The 17,193-nt window shown below is 37.7% G+C and overlaps 1 protein-coding gene across 3 annotated transcripts in view; it reads right to left on the bottom strand.

The window, feature by feature from the left end:
- The window catches only part of PCGF3 (polycomb group ring finger 3), a 57,418-nt gene that overhangs the window by 24,726 nt on the left and 15,499 nt on the right, over positions 1–17,193 (bottom strand). For 2 of the 3 annotated variants that reach the window (XM_084304631.1, XM_084304633.1), the window contains exon 2: positions 86–203. In XM_084304631.1, coding sequence (XP_084160757.1) covers positions 86–194 — 109 coding nt within the window. In that variant the 5' untranslated portion in view covers positions 195–203. Of the gene's footprint in view, positions 1–85; positions 204–7,609; positions 7,653–17,193 lie in introns of all 3 variants that reach the window. The other variant, XM_084304632.1, reaches the window with a different exon arrangement.

The raw sequence follows: 17,193 nt of genomic DNA, 5'->3' as shown, positions 1-17,193 counted from the left end.
GATGCATAATAGATGTTTGAATTTCAACTAAAAATTGTTGCATCACATTGCACATCAAATAAAAAAAATATTTAATTATACTCACACGTATGTAAGCATTCTGTAACAGTGGTAGCATCAATCAGGTATCCATTGCACAGGCGACAGGTTATGTGGGCATTAATGTCCCAAAGCTTAATCTTTCTTGTTAGCATCTTTGGTGTCTGCAGAAAAGAGATATTATACAGTAACATAGCTGTAATGATGAGGTAAAAGTTGTTTGGGCATAAATGATTAACTAGAATTCACCTAAAAGATATGTTTACACAGCTAAAGGCTCTCATACACCGTATATATATACACATGTGCATGTACACACAATGGTAGCACTAACTTTGAAAGAACTTCTCAGAAATGAAAGGTGAAAACAAGAAGTTTTTACAAGTTAAGGTTTCACTGTATTACAAGTTAAAGATTCACCAGCATTGAAAACAGTCTAATTATCTATTGATAAGCCCCTTGCTGCCCATGGGACTTGGATATGAGATCAAATCCTACCATTCTGTTGATCTAAGTAATCGCATTTGGTTTAGTCATAGGAAAAAAATCATGGGGGGGGGGGAAAAACAAAAACAAAAAAAAAAAAAAAAAAAAAAAAAAAAAAACAAACAAACAAAAAAACGAGGAGTAAAAGTTCTCAGAACAATTTGAAAGCATTTTTGCATTTTTAAAATTCAGAAGTCAAAAGAACTGGGGCTGGCTTGACATAGTATGCTTAACCACACTTACGCATCTGCCTTGTGCCACGATGGTTAAAGCACAATTTTGAAGCCATCTCAATTAACAGAGCTGAAAAGTAAACCTTATGAAATCTCATTTTATTTATACTCAAGTTAATAGAAGAGCAAGTTACAAACCAAAATTGTCTCACTGGCAGAACTGCAGTTTGCCATACTAAGAAATGTGAACTAGGAAGTTTACCATTCTTCAGAGCAAAGGATGGCATAACCATCATTAGATGGAAAAATAAAATAAATAAATACTCAAAAGTTAGAAGTGAAACCGCTCATTTAACTTCTTTGGCAGCAACTTCAAGAAGTTGCTTTTCTCCAGTTACTTCGAGAAAACAGAAAACAAAACTTGTGCCTCAAGAAGCACATTGATATTTTTTAAATGTATCTGCATTTTCTTTTTCAAAATGTATTGACAAGAAAATTGTACTGTTACCACAAGTTGACAGCATTAATTACATGAGCCATTTTAGGCTGCTCATAACTTATCACATCGAGCTCCTGCAGTGCAGATGTCACCTGATTACACTGTTCTCTACTAAAATGACTTGACTGTCCCTGGCTCACAAATACTAGTTCTCATCTAGTTTACTTTGGGATAAATTTCAGAGTTTGTTTGGCAACACATTTTCCCCAAATTTCACAAAAATGTCGTAACAAGGTCGTACCACCTTAACTTAAACAAAGGAACAGAACACGACAAATTAATTAAGCAAAAAGAACTATCACAAGGCAAACTTTCATAAGAATCAGAAGTATACCAGTGATAAATTAGTACTTTATATTTCAATATAAGTTATGGAAAAGCACATCCACCACAAGCGCACGCAGGATTGCATTGTCCTATACAAAAAAGGACTAGGAAGACTTCTACTTCTCACGCCTAAGACAACGCAGACATCGAACTTGTTTTATAGCATCCAGATTTCTTATTTAAGCCAGTGACTAGCTGTTACAGAATAATGGAAGTGCAAACCCTAGTGCCCAGTTGCAAAGATAGGTCAAAATCAGTGCTAGGAAACTGAATTACTTTTCTAAACCTAATTTTACAAGTTTGCTTCTAACCATCTGAAAAACACACACACATTAAACATTTTCAAGTTAGTGCATAAGATATCCAGTTAAAGAATCTACTGCATGAATTACTTAAATTTAAGGAAAAAGATATGTATAACCACTCATAAGAAGTGTTCAGGAAACAGCTTGGAACTTCTATTAATGTAGGCAGCACCTTGGAAAACAAAATTCATGAAAGACAGAAGAGAAACCAAGCTACAGGAATACTTAGAAGAGGCCATATTAGTACAATGCTAGTTACTTGACTAGTCAGGAATTCAGAAACAGGTGTTCAGGACTGAAAGATTAAATCTAACCTTTAATGAAGCATACGTGCCAAAGATACTATAGCTAAAACTGAAGCAAAGAAGTTATTACTTTTCTTGAAAGACCTTGACAATTTTTCCCCACTGCATTGCCATTACAGGCATCACAGGATATAGCACTAGGAAAAAAAAAAGCGCAGCTGTCCTGGTTTCAGTTAGAACAGAATTAATTTTCTTCCTAGTAGCTGGTGGAATGCTGTGTTTTGGCTTAGGATGAGAAGAGTGCTGATAACACCCCGATGTTTTCATTGTTGCAGAGCAGTGCTTATACCAAGCCAAGGACATCTCAGCCTTTTGCTCTGTCCTGCCAACAGGCAGGCTGGGGGTACAGTAAGAGCTGGGAGGGGACAGACCCAGGACAGGTGACCCAAACTGGCCAAAGGGGTATTCCATACCGTATGGGGTCATGCTGAACAATATATAGGGGTGGCTAGCTGGGGGAGGGGGCCGGACTGCTTGGGGTTAGGCTGGGCATCGGTCAGCGGGTGGTGAGCAATTGCATTGTGCATCACTTGTTTGTACATATTATTGGTAGTAGTACTATTATCATCATTGTATTATTATTATTATTGTTATTATTATTTTCCTGTCTTATTAAACTGTATTTATCTCAACTCATGGGCTTCACTTTCCATTTCTCTCCCCCGTCCCAGAGAGGGAGGGGGGAGGGTGAGCGAACGGCTGCGTGGTGTTTAGCTGCCGGCCGGGTTAAACCACGACAGCAGCAAATGAAAACAAATTTAGATGTGACATAATATTATGAGAATGATGAACAAAGAACACAGAAAAGAAGGTAAATATACTACAAAGAAGTAGTAAAGCCATGTTTAGCAGAAGAAGGAAAAAAAACACACTCCACTGACCGAATGAGAAATAAAATCATGCACTTCCTAGCAACTGAGAAAATACATGTCCAACAGAATATCCTGAGAAGGCCTAACTGGCAAACCAAACCTGTGAAAGTTTCATATACCTTTCTAGAATGGCTCATAGAAACTCAACAGATGATTAAGAACAGAAACAGGAAACTATTGACAGAAGTGACAGAATGGTAGCAAGTTTTTTCCAGTGCATTAGCTACCTTAGTTTCAAAGCAAGATTAAAAACTGCAGTAGGAGACTTCTCCAGAAGGCCTGGCCCACACTGCTACCATACAGCAACTACAACAAGAGAAGGAAGCATTCTCTGCATAGACAGCCACGGAATCTTCAATGCAGCTGATAAGCAATGCAACTTTTTTTAATATCTTTAAGCAAGCTGTCAGGATCAGACTTCACCTTAACCAGTATCTCGTGCCCTCTAGTGTCAGGAAAAAAAATGCTTATTTGTTTTTCAAAACAGTTTGTTTTTCAAATCTGTAACAGCAGGAGGACTTACACAGTGTTAAAAGGAGGAACTAGCAGCAAAATGGTGCATCACAAAAACGTCAGTTTAGTTAGACTACATTTCTAGAGACTCAGACTTTGAAGACAACTCAGATTCCTTCCCTGAGGGAAAGAAAAAAAATAATTAAGCCAAACTAATGACATAGATTAGAAGAAATGAAAGGATAGAAGGTCTAAAGCTACAGCCTCATGTAAGAAATTAAACTCATTAATAACAGCAAAAATTAAAAACTCAGAGTGATTCCAGATTCATCACGTATCTGTTCTGTATTGCTTCAAAGGAAAGTAAATAGCGTAACTTCAAATTACACCATCAACTTTTTTTTTTTTTTTTTTAATTATCATCATTTGTGCAGGATAAACAGGATAAATTTTGTACTTCGAAATACAAACCTAAACTACTATTCACAACATTTTGGAAGAAACTCTCCATGTTTCTTCCAAATCACCAGGGGAGGTGATTGTACCCCTCTGCTCTGCCCTTGTGAGGGCATATAATAACAGGACAAGGTGGAATGGTTTTAAACTAAAAGAGGGGAAATTTACATTAGATGTTAGGAAGAAATTCTTCACTCAGAGGGTGGTGAGGCACTGAACAGGTTTCCCAGAGAGGTTGTGGATGTTGCATCCCTGGAGGTGCTCAAGACCAGGCTGGATGGGGCTTTGGGCAGCCTGATCCAGTGGGTGACATGCCTGTCCTGGGCAGGGCAGGTGGAACTAGATGATTTTTAAGGTCCCTTCCAACTCAAGCCATTCTATGATTCTGCGACTATGTGAATAGAGGTAGAGCATAGGATGACATGACATATGTTAACAGCTATCAATTCACAGGGGGTACTAGTCTATTTTAAGTACATATCTGCCCTTGAGGAACTCCAATATTCCCATGTCCCTGCTGAAAAAAACTTAGTCAGTCACTTTCATCATGTAAGATCACAAGTTCTCACCAAATACATATGCAGACACACACACTCTCTTTGAGTAACCATATAGACATGGAATAACCATATATACATGGAAGTTCACTTCTCTAGAGGAAAAAAAAAAAAAAAAGGATCATGTTCAAGGATTAGGAGCAAACAGAAAAGATAACAACTGCAGGAATTGAAAAGAATACCATAAATAAAAACCTAAATCTTATTTCTAAGTCATCTTAACTCCACCTTAATTATTACAGAATCTCCCAGTTATTTCAATGTGACAAGCACAGTAATGAGCTACAATCTATTTGTTAAAAGTGTATGGGCTTACAATACATCATTACAGCTAGCAAATCTCAGCTCATTTACTGAGTTTACCAAACCAAGCTACTGAAAAAAAACAGTTAGGCTTTTTTTTTTTTTTTTTAAATAGTGGGCTCCCATGAAAGCAACATAATATGTACATTGAGAATCTCAGTATTCTTCAGAAGTCTCAGCATTTGCCTTGACTATTTATACAGTAATCTCAAAGAGTTTCTTCTACCATAATAACATGTAGTAATATAAAGGAAAGCAAGAAAAGCACATTTACCAGCTGCTGGATTTCTGAGCTATTCCAACAGAAGTAACATCCTTCTACACAGACTTCTTACACTTTCTGCACAGACAGCTAATCCATATTAGTCATATCATACATTGCAAGTAAGAACTGTCTCTAAGCAGCATGCAATGTCCAAAACACAAAGTTAGACTAAGAACCACCAAGATTAGCCAGTAGCAAGCCTACTTTCTGGAGAGAACCAAGCTTTCCCTTTAACACCTTCCCTTTGAAAAACGGAATGAATTTCTCCAGATCTGAATTTCATTCAAGTAGTATCTTGCACAAATCTCATCTTCTCATCCCTCAACCAGAAAGCACTATTTTTTAAAAAGAGAGATAAATGTGAATTCAGGAAATTCCAAAACAAGTAATCTAAAAATAATAATAAAAAAAAAGTATCTCTGAATACATGCTCCCAAGCAAGCCTGTAACTTCAGAACATAATAGTGTTCAGACAAGTGGATAAAGCCCCAAGCAACCTGATATGACCTCATAGTTTACTCTGCCTTGAGCATTTGGATTAGATGATCTGGTATCTCTTCCAACCTGAGCTACACTATGATCCCATGAATTTACTACCCTATTACACTACCTTAGTCTACCCATGTGATAGGTATACTTCATTTCTTGCTATTTCGGCTATACTCAAGATGTTCATTTAGGTACATCAAGGAACTGGTGTCTCGTTATAATCACACAGATTTAAACTCAATGAAGTTAGCACAATCCCATTTAAAACTTCTGCTTTTAAAAGAAAAGTGGAAGAATTAGGTTGATGTTTAGTCACAAGCGCTATCCTGAAGTAATGATAGGAGAAGATAAGTCTATTTTTCCAAAGCACCAGCTAGTCTGGTGTCTTGTATTAAAAAAACAAACAAATAGCATAATACACAAAACAACCCACACAGCAAACATGCAACTTCAGAGGACAGACCAGGATCTGAAAATTTGTAACAACATTTTTCAGAACCAAACAGAATCTTTTTCACAGTTGAACACTGCAAACCTTAGTCCCCGTAGCAGTTAGAAGACCACAAATATCTTTCTTAATTGTATGTTTAAGAAAGTCAGTCAAAGTCAACCAAAGAAAATCTGTAAGACATAGGCCTTCGTTTTTTCTCCTACACAGTTACCTGCTTAAATTATAGTCTATTTCAGCAAGTAGTCTCGAATAAACTGAAGGAAGTGTAGATAACTTTATGAGACTCTCAATCTGCTGACTGAACGGTAAATATTTTAAAGCTTCTCACTCCTCATCTAGCAAACAAGTGAATGTTAAGAGTCAAAACATGATTTTCTTTCACTCAAGACCTTGTTGTTGGAATGAGAAAGTTTCATTTATCAGTTCTAGAATCACAAAAGATTTCTCAGCAACAGATGCTTCTCAATAATCAACCTGAATCCCACCTGCTTTTACAGGAACTGTAAAATGCACAGAAGTTAACACTCAGCAGGTTACAAAGATTGACAGGTTCGTGTAGTTTGGAAGTAACTTCAAAAAGGTTCTAATCCCACTTTGCACTCAGTGGCCTTACCAACTCAACTTCCTGAGAATACGAGTATCTCAGACAATAGCTGAACAGCCACTTTTTACGCATGCCATCAGTATTTTCCACTGGGAATTATTTTAGAGTCATACCAAAACAAATCAACAGTGTACTTACTGCTTTAAAGAAATAGGAAACCACCTAGAGTTTCAGAGACCTGAATCAACCCTTGAAAGCACGAAGAAGTCCTGTTTGAGAAATTTTAAAAAGAAAGCCCTGAAAAAACTGGGCTAGATCAATCTTTGTCATTGAGGATAACTAACAAAGCCTCCTTTCCTGAACTCTGCTAGTAAAGAATTCTGAAATGGATGAGAAAGATAATGGAAGAGCTATCCAATTCAATCTTGAAGAGACTGCTTTCAGCTGTAAAACAATTAATTATTCAGAAACAGCCTATCTACAATGGAAAGAGAAGAGGCAATCTTTAAGTGACAGAATATGGACAGCACACAAGCAGAAAGTTCCAAACATCCTAGTAATATGCCAAAATGATCACTTGGACAAAGATTTATGTTTCTTCATCTCAGTTCCAGTTGATATTGGTTTATAACCACGCTGCTGGAAGGGAATGCCATCAGCCTCTGACTGTCTGGTATTACATCATACATGAGGCAATGCGCGAAGACGATTATAAAGGCATCTGGACTACATTCCTAATTCGAATAAATAAATAAACGCACACACCCAGAGTCAGGAGATGCAGACGTGCATGTCAGTCAACTGGTGTTGGTGTTGTCCATCCCATTATTTCATCTACTAAGGCAGCTTTCCACTATCAAGCAAAAACGTGGCAGTTTATTACAGATCTCTGCAGTAAAGCCGTACCACCAACAAGACAAGGCTGAATGCTCATGTACAAAGTTTTAGTTTTCAGGACTGAAATCTCTCTGAAAGATATGATTAATGTAAGCTCACAGAGAGGATAAGCAGAGTCTCCTTCAAAGTATGGCCTTATCATTAATATATAAATGAGTCAGGAATATTTTGGCCTACTTGAGGCATACCTCTTAAAACAGCATTTCTTTTCAGAGTCTGCCATCCAGAGACCTGAAAAGACAGAAAAATAGTCTGAAAGTTAACATCCAAAATTCCTCAAATTCCTGCTGCCACTTAGAAATACTTAGCTCACCAAATTCACCTAGAAGTTTCTACATTAATTTAAGATAACAGCAGGGTGGAGGCATACACTTTGTATCTGATTATGTAAAAGGAAGACTGTCTGAACTAGAAAGACTGAAAAGGAAATTTAAAAGAAAAAAGATGCAATATAGTCTCCTATGGAAGGATAGAGTTACCACAGAAAACTCAAAAATCCAGCCAGATCTGCCACTATATGATGGAAAAATTAAGAAAACTAGATTATGTCCAGAAATGACAGAAACGAGATAACCACAATTTATGGATTATTCAGATAGTGGTCAGTCAATACTTTGTTGTTGTTAAAAAAAAATGAATTGGAGATCCACAGACAGATGATTATTATTCTCAGTTGTGAAGCTATATTTACAAGTAATCTGTAAAATCCAAAAATACTGTCAAGGGAACAATTTTTATTTCCAGAATCTCTAGATATTTTCCAAAATAAAGTTGTTTTATATATATCTATATACACATAAAACCTTTGCATCACTTTCTAGATAAGAGGATAACCTCATACAAATATCTGACAAAAGAAGGCAATTTTTCCTGTTAAATTTATTCACATGTGGAATACTCAGATGTTACAGAGACAGGTAATCAGTACTACTGCTCCCATCTTCCTGCTCCACAAATTAAAGCATGGCCTGTAGTTACTGATTTTACTGTTATTTCGCTAAGGGAATTACAAATACCATGACACAAAATATTTATGGTAGTACTAGGCAAGAACGTCAATACAAAACAAATAAAAAATATCTTTGCAATTCTACTGTCAAATACTTTTACTGCATTCAGAGAGAATTCCACTGTTAGCTCTAAGCGATGCAAAGTTGCATCAGATGCTCTTTGACTGGAACCCACAAAAAAATCTTCACAGGATGTAAAACCACTCATAAGAATGGGAGAAGAGACAAAGTGGCACCTGCCACAAGATGTACTTCTGCAGCACAATAGGGAGAACAGAACAGCCAATTTGAAGACAGAGTCAGAGGTTTATCACCAGCCTGAGAACATATCACAGTATAAACCTGTGAGTAACAAAGTCTTCCAAAAGGGATGGTTATGCATATTCCTCACTGCTGCTGGGAGAGGACATGGTCACACTTCACTTGAGCTGGAAGGAGAAAGTAGTGCTTAAGTTGCGAGAGATATGCCAACAGCCAAGTTGGTCCTAAATCACCACCATATGCTTCATGTTCTGGCTGCAGGAAGACCACGATGCACTATAAAAGCTTAACATGGGGAAATTCAGTTCACTTAGATAGTTCTTGAGAACTGGGCAAGAGGATCGATCTACTGATCCTGCACACTGACATGACAGAAGACAGTACTCCTATTCCAAAGTGATTTTATTTAAAGGACTGTTCAAACTGCTCTTGATAACATGGCATGTTATCAAACTGTAATTCTTGTCTGTTCCACTCAGCTCGGTAAGGCAAAATGGGAAGTTGCTCTGAACAGGTACAAATCCAGAAGTGAAGCGGACACCTGAAGGGTTTACAAAACAATTTCAACCTCATTCTGTTCTAAAAGGATAAGTACACTTTTTTTTTTTTCCTTCTGCTGAAATATAATGTTGCTTCATTAAAAAGCATTAAAAATAGTGCTCACAGTGCAGATCCTAAGGAAAAGCAGCTATGTGTGGGAGATGCTAGTAATTTTGCTGCATAATTACTGAGAGATACCGAAGTTATAGAGCACTGGAAGCAGAATGAAAACAACAGCAGGTATACCTCAATTCACAAGCGTAGCGGTATTGAAGTGAAAGTCACAGCCCTAAGAGCAAAACATTACAATGAAGGAATTTTGCACAGACCCAAAACTTACTACTGGAAAGAAAATTTTCAAATTAAGATATCAGCCTGCAATACGTTTGTTAGTATCTAAATATAGATGGTACCCAGTAAACAAACAACAAGTTGAATTAAACTGCAGAAAAAAAAATACACAAATTCACACTCTAAGCATGACACAACTCAAGCAGTGTTGCACACTCATGAGGTCAAATATATGGAGAAATACAAGCAGAAAATTTGCACCTCTTCAGCTATCTGGATTAAGTCACAAAAACAGCCTGCCACTGTAATCAATTGCATTAGAAATATGGAAGTTATTAATACCCGAACAAAGAAGCCTCTGTTTCACAAGGTAAGTCACTTAAAAGTAGCTTACTAGAATAAAGTCATGCAGCAAATGGAAAAAAGAAATATGGCTAAGTGTTTCATTTAAAAAAAAAAAAAACACCAGCAACAAAACCCACCAGTTCAATATAAAGTACCTTATACTTCTGCAAATCTTTCCATCACAGGACAAGATCTCTTACAAGTCAGATATTTATTTCAGGACAACAAGAGTAGTCCTAGCCCTACTTTCCTTGTATCGGCTCATACAGCTTATTCAGTCCTCTGGAAAATGGTAGGAATATCTCCTCAGGTAAGCAACTTCAGATGCGGGATACTTTTTTTTTTTTTTTTTTTTTTTGAGGGATGAAAGGACAACATAAAGAGAATATTCGCAGATCCTATGACTCCAGATAGAAAAGTCATTTGTTTCAACTGTTGCCAAGTTTACTACTGTTGAATACTCAAACATCAAACAGTGCCTCAGCCACTTAGAACAGTCATTTCAAATAAACTGGAATGAGAACATCGTGCTGGGTTTAGCGAGATGGGAGAATATTTTCTTCTGTTTCTCCAAATTGAGTTTTAAAACAGTGTAAACTTCAGCAGAAGTCTGTGTGTTTTGTTTGTAAAGCCCTATTTAAAGAACCAATTAGAAACAAATCTTTGTTGAGCAGGATGGAATATGGCTCAAGACTTGCATTTGCTTTAGCAAGTCAGGTTAAGATAAACAGCTGATATGTCACCTTTGTATGTCTTACTTCATCCACTTAATTATGTTAAGGCACCAAATGTATACATGTACTCTTTTCAGTATCACGCCAGCAATTCCTCATGTCTCAGTATCATGCCTGGCAAGCAATTTTATCCATTTTTAGGACTGGATTAGTACCAGCAGATGGCACTAGTGCCCTAACCACATGGAACAGGTCTGCACATTGCTATCTTCAACGCAGAAAGAGTGAATAAACAAAGCATGCAAACAAAACCCACCAAACCTTACACATCTGTTGTTTCCACCTTCCTAAAACAAAAATCCACTAAGCATATAGTTTATTTCAATCATTTCCTAGTACTTTGACATTACTGAGAAACCTGTGTGACCACCTTAACACTGCGGGCGGCGTGCTTTCTGATGTTTCTTGGTCAGGGCTTTTTGTTGTTGTAAGTTTACCTTCTGTCCAGTGGAACACAGCAACTTCAGTTCTGTGCCCACTTCATAGGCATGCTGAGCAACCTGCTGAGAGCACTTACGAAGCAGCTGACAAGTCAGGTTCCTCCAGTTCCAGTGGAAGTTTAAGAATTCATTTTTCAGCATCTTGAAGACAGAGGCAGCCTCCAAGAATAGTACGCTATGTTTCACTTACCTGTGTATTTGCCTCACTGCTGCACTGCTAAATGCTACTAAAAACTGGTATGGAATTGAGCCCCGAGGATGCAGCCTGCCACTGCTGGCACAGACCCTCTCACTTGTGTGCACACCCCAACGCACAGCTCCCCAGCACTCCTCTGCTCCCCCAGAGGCCACTCTTCACCATGGGCTCACAGCCTTAGAGGCATACCATGGACACAAGGGCCCCTGTGACCCAGGGAGCCCCCACACCTCACTTACGGCAACTCCCCGGTTGTAGGCACCTCGAAAGCCTTCTGAACAGAGGTTTGACTGCAGTTCATGGCTGTCAGATCATCCCTGCATGCAGAATTGGGAACCTTCTACCCAGAGAAAAATGAAAGACAGGCTGTGCTGATCAGGCACAGGGTACTGCCTGGCAGACATACTGACCAGCCAGCTACATGGGACCAGCCCACTTAATCCCCTTTTGCCTCTGTTTTTCCACATTTGTTCCTCCCTAAATCACCCAAATGCCTCCCTTCCCCTGCCTTTGGCTCATCCCCAAAGCATCCTGTAAATCCCATGCCATCCCCAAATGCTGTTTCCCCACATCCCTGTGCAGCAGTCTTGCAGGCCCCTCAGACCAAAAGGTGCTCCAGCATCCACTCAGGCTGGTAAAGTGTCCATCTGATGTGGCTGATGGCTTTCCAGGGACAGCCCTGGTTAGGTGACATCCCTGATAGCATGTGCCCTACACTGAGTCCTTATTTTGTGTTCCTCACCTGCCACTGAGTCCCTGTGATCCTCTGGGTTTGTGGAGATGGGCTGTTGACAGGCTGACGGCTCCTGTGATGGGCCTGGCAGTAGTAACACCACGTACAATTTCCCCATCTTCCCCCTCCAAGTCTTGCGGGTGTGCAGATGAGCTTTATCATGGAACTTATTAGGCCACTCTACATGTCTGTATAGAAGCAAAGTAATGCAAGCTGTTCTTCAGCCCTGCTAAAGGGTAATACTGAAGCTGAGGGCGCAGAACACAGGATGGATCCTCCCCAAGGAAAGTTCTTCTTCCAAGAGGTTATTTCTCAGGTGGCCGAGGGTTCTTGTGAGCAAGAAGCATTTTCTTTGTACAAAATCGTTACAGTACATTCCACTGAGCACTTAAAAATACTTATCCCTCCTCAGTCTCTCACAGCTAGGTTTATGAAGCATATGAATGCTAAAACAGAGTAAAGTGCTGGCAATTAGATAAATACTTCAGCTGTGGTTCAGAAAAGAGAAGAAAAATGAGGTTAAATCAGCTAACTATTCCAATTATACAGCACAGAGTGCACATAATTATCAGATAGGCCACTGCCTCCATGTTTCTTACAGGGACTTGCCAGCCCACCATAACTAAAGTGTAGGATGACAGCTTGACTCCTACAATCAGCATAACATTCTCCACTATTTCAGTTTGCAGCCATTTACAACCAAATCTCATTCCTTCATAATGACCATTCCAAAACAGAGGGTTATGTTAATTTCACTACAGATAAAAAGTGACATATTACAAGCTCTGTAAAAATGTTCAGAGAACGTACTTACTTTTCATGAAGGGACTGAAAAGCCATTGAGCTACCTTTCTTACCACAAGCAAATGTCAATACGTACTTTTGGTTTTACACATTTCAATACTTTGGTTTTCAGGTTTTTTTGGTGGTTGGTGTTTTTTTCTGAGACATTTCATTGCTCCCTAATGAATGGGATGCCTCCCTAGAAGGTGTAACTTTAGAAACTGCAAGTTCCTGATTTCTTCCCAGTATCTAGAATTATCAGACTTTTGTGTCGGAGATACAGTTTCATAACATGTTGTGTAAGAAGGTCATATAACTAAGTAGAAAAGAAAATGTAAAGAGGATGACTGAAATGGTGCAAGTCTCTAGCCCACTAATTTTTTTTCATTCTGTAATAATCCCCAAGCAGAGGACTGCTTTCAGCACTGTTATGAAGAACTAGGAAAAAAAAGAACAACAGAAACAAAGAAAACTTATTTCATGGACAGCAAGTAAAAGCTCTTTCAAGACAGATAGCTAGAAAATTTCAATTAATATATCATCAATAGCTTTACAAAAATACTGAAGAAAATTTAAAAAACAAGCCCAGCTTTAAACTGGCTGTTTGAGTTGGTCATTTAAAAGGTTTTTATTTTGTTTTGTTTAAATCCGTAGTCTTGGTTCCGTAATTGACAAGCTAGTGCAATGTTTTTTCTCTCCCTCCCTGCAACCACCTGGCAACAAAAACAAGCTGTGCCGGAATATTTCTGTGGTAAAATTGCCTGTGCCTAATAAGCATAACTTGTTCTTCAATATTCCTCCCAATATTTTAGTGCTAGGTTTTAAGTTGTCACATTTTAAAGTCAGAAATTCTCACTATTCATTAGTCGTTCCACATTACTCTTACATTTTTAGTGATTAAGACATAGTCAAGTATCAAAGAGTAGAAGGTGACAAGACAAGACAAAGGATGAATAATGTGATCTTTAGCCAACTTACCTGAAATAATCCCGATTAAAATTTTCTAAAATAACATGACAGACTATAATGGTAATGTCAGCCATCAGGTAATTAAAAGGGAGACAGAGAGACTAATATCACATCACTTTCAGGAAAGCATCCTTTAAAATGACCATGTTCTATTTGTTACTTTGATCTACTGTGCTCGAGAACAGACTGCACTTTGGTCTTCTTTTGAGGATACTTGACTAACAGGTTAAAGGGAAACCACTTGGGGTGTAGTCACGCCATTACTAATACTGGCAGTAAGGTGTCTAAAGAACTGCACAGCCCTAGGTGAAACGTTTGCTTTTTACATGTTTGTTTCATTCATTTCAATGCAAGATAATGCAATGCAAAAGCAAGACACCACTCTTCGTAAATTACACATAGAAAACGAATAAACTGAATAAAAATTGAATAATTTAATTGAAAAAATGAATAAATTACATGTAGAAAAATGTTTAAGATGAAGTAAAATAATAATCAGGACATAGTAGGATTAAATTTATCTTAAATCTATCTAAATATAGAATCATTTGATCTTTACTCATGCCTCATACTTACCTTTTATGGTACAATGAAAGCAATTTTTTTTTTTTATAGAACACCTGTGTCTGACTGTACAAAACGAATTATGCCATGAAGTGAGTTGTCAACACAGCAAAGATGACTGTTCAGTTTTCTGCCTTCCACACTACTAGTATAACATATAATGAGGGAAAATAGGAACTTCAGCAAGGCAAAAGAAATAGCAACTCATCTGAGGACAAGTGACTCCAAATGCATCCTATGCCCCTTCGCACAAGCTTTAACAATTCATTTCACTTATATGTTCCTTATTCCTCTCTACAAACACCATCCTATCCCAACTTCTGCAGTCATTAGCATTTTTAGAAAATTTACAAAATAGTAACTACCATAAAAATATTGAATATTACAGAAAAACAGAGCCATTCAATCTCAGTTTGGCATCTGATCTTAAAAAAAAAAAAAAAAAAAAAAAAAAAAAAAAACACAACTAAAAATTACTGGACACATGTTTAATACCAGTACTGAATACAAAGAGATTTTAATATAATTCTGTTTAAATATTCTCCTTTAAACTTTGCTTAGATTTGGAATTTTGGCATTAAAATTGACTGTACTGGAATCCTGAAGAGTTAAGCAATTACTACCTACTGGATAAATTTTTACCAAAGAAAAATCAGATAGCACATTTCTAAAAGTGTCCACAGCCAGAAATATGCAAATAGCTGAATTGTAGTGATACAGGAAGTTAGTTTTTTTGTTTAACATGTCAGTTGACAACACATGCTTATAAAACCCTTCTAAGTCTAAATTAAAGATGGCACTCTGAAAAAAACAAAGAAAAATCACTAACAATTCTACCCTTAATAAAATACTCACAAAAGATTAGAGAGTTGTAATATGTGATATTATACTGTACATTATAAACTCATCTACACCTTTTCCTACCTGTTAGAGTGACAGAACACCATGGAGAATATAGGCATCATCCCTGCACTTGCATTTCATTTTCTGTAAATGTTGAATTTTACTATTTGTATAATACATATGAAGCAACAGTCACCACAAATTAGAAATACAAACCCCCCATATACAGTGTCTTCCATCCAAACCCATGAAAGCATGGGACAGTGGCAAATACCAGATACATTAGTAAGGGATTAACTAAATGATCCAAATAATACTTCATGCACTACTGTTTCTCCAAGACTCAGCCTGCTGATAGAGCACAGTCACAGCAAACTCAAGATGATGGTGATAAATTTGTGGTTTTCCCCCGTAGTTTGTGCTTGCTGATTTACAGCTGGCATATTTCATACCTTCAACATTTTCATATACACTGCATCCATTATTAATCCACTCCTATAAAGAGTGCCTGTGACCTCTTTAAATCTTTATTTTAGAAGCCCACTACATAATGTTCTTGCAGGTAATACGTACCTTTCCATATAAATATATGGAAAGAAAATGAAAGCACAGTTAAATTGTACTAACAGGAATTCAAAATAGCAGACATTAAGCTCCCTACTCCTGTAAAACTGGAAAAAGATTTTGGCTTGAAATCTCTTCAGCTCTGACAGTGAAAGCAAACATATGCGATGAAATGCAAGACTGAAGTTTTCCTGACTGCAATTGGTAATGATTGAAAATTGCCTCATACAAATATGCATAAAGCATCAATATTAAATCAGTGCTGGCATTTAAAAAAAAAAAAAAAAAAAAAAAATGTTCTCTTGGTTCTCTTTAGGAAGAGAAGCAATAAGAGCACGAAGTAAGAGAATGGCAGATTTTTGAAGTAAGGAAAAACGTATATACACACTAAATGCAACCTGGCCTACTTTGCTGCTTCCCACCTACCATCAAAACTTCCAGCCCTAGTGTGTTATTCCCCTTATCTTTCCTTCTCTACCCTTTCCACTGCCTTAACACTTTTTTACAGAGTCAGGCAACAGATAAATATGTATCATATCCACCCAAGACACACATGCAAGTGTAATTATGGAAGAGGCTTTTCAACTGGCAACAGATGGCAGGCATCTCCTATCAGAAATAAAACATGATCATGAAAGGAAAAGTATACATAAGAATTTTTAATAGATGATTTCAGTTTTCTTTCAATCAGAGTACTAACTTAAAGCTACCTTAAGTATAGTTACAGTAATCCACCTTGAGCTTACAGATTTCAATACAAATTTCATTGTGTAAAGATGTAGCATCTTAAAATCTCTGGAACTAGTCCTAAGAATTGATACTAAGTTAAAAAAAAAAAACAAAAAAAAAAAGAAAAATGTAATATAAAAACCATGAAAATGAGCTGACCGTGGTAAAAGCACTCATCCTAGAGAAAGAAATGACTATTAAAAAAAAATCATGCATTCACGTAACTATGAAATCATATTAAAATTGATTTCAATCAAATTTAATATGGGCAATCAAATTTCAGAGGCAAGATATTAAATAGCCACTAGATAGCACCAGACTCCAACCACCAAACTCCCGAGCCAGCACTGAAGTTCTTCATGTACTGAGGGCAAAGGTGGCTTTGCAAAAATCATAGAACAGCTCAGTTTGGAAGGGACATTAAAGATCCCACAGCTCCAACCCCCTGCCATGGGTGGGATGCCACCCACTAGATGAGGTTGCTCAGGGCCTCATCCAACCTGGCCTTGGACACCTCCAGGGATGGGACATCCACAGCTTCTCTGGGCAGCCTGTGCCAGGGCCTCACCACCCTGAGTGAAGAAAAAATGTCTGCAATGAGCAGCCATGCCTCTGGAAACTTGCAAACTGAAAGCAAATTAAGTGGCCATAACGCAACAGCATTAAAACTGTGGGTTTCTTTCTGCCTACAGCAACCTCAGCCTTCCCAACCACTTCCCAACCAAAAGTGACCCCTGAAACAAGTAATGTAATGGGCAGAGAAAAAGTCA

The sequence above is a fragment of the Netta rufina genome (genome assembly GCF_964035555.1).
Source record: "Netta rufina genome assembly, chromosome: Z".
Taxonomy (NCBI): domain Eukaryota; kingdom Metazoa; phylum Chordata; class Aves; order Anseriformes; family Anatidae; genus Netta; species Netta rufina.
Note: the sequence above shows the minus strand (reverse complement) of the source record. Positions and strands in the feature narration are given on the sequence as shown.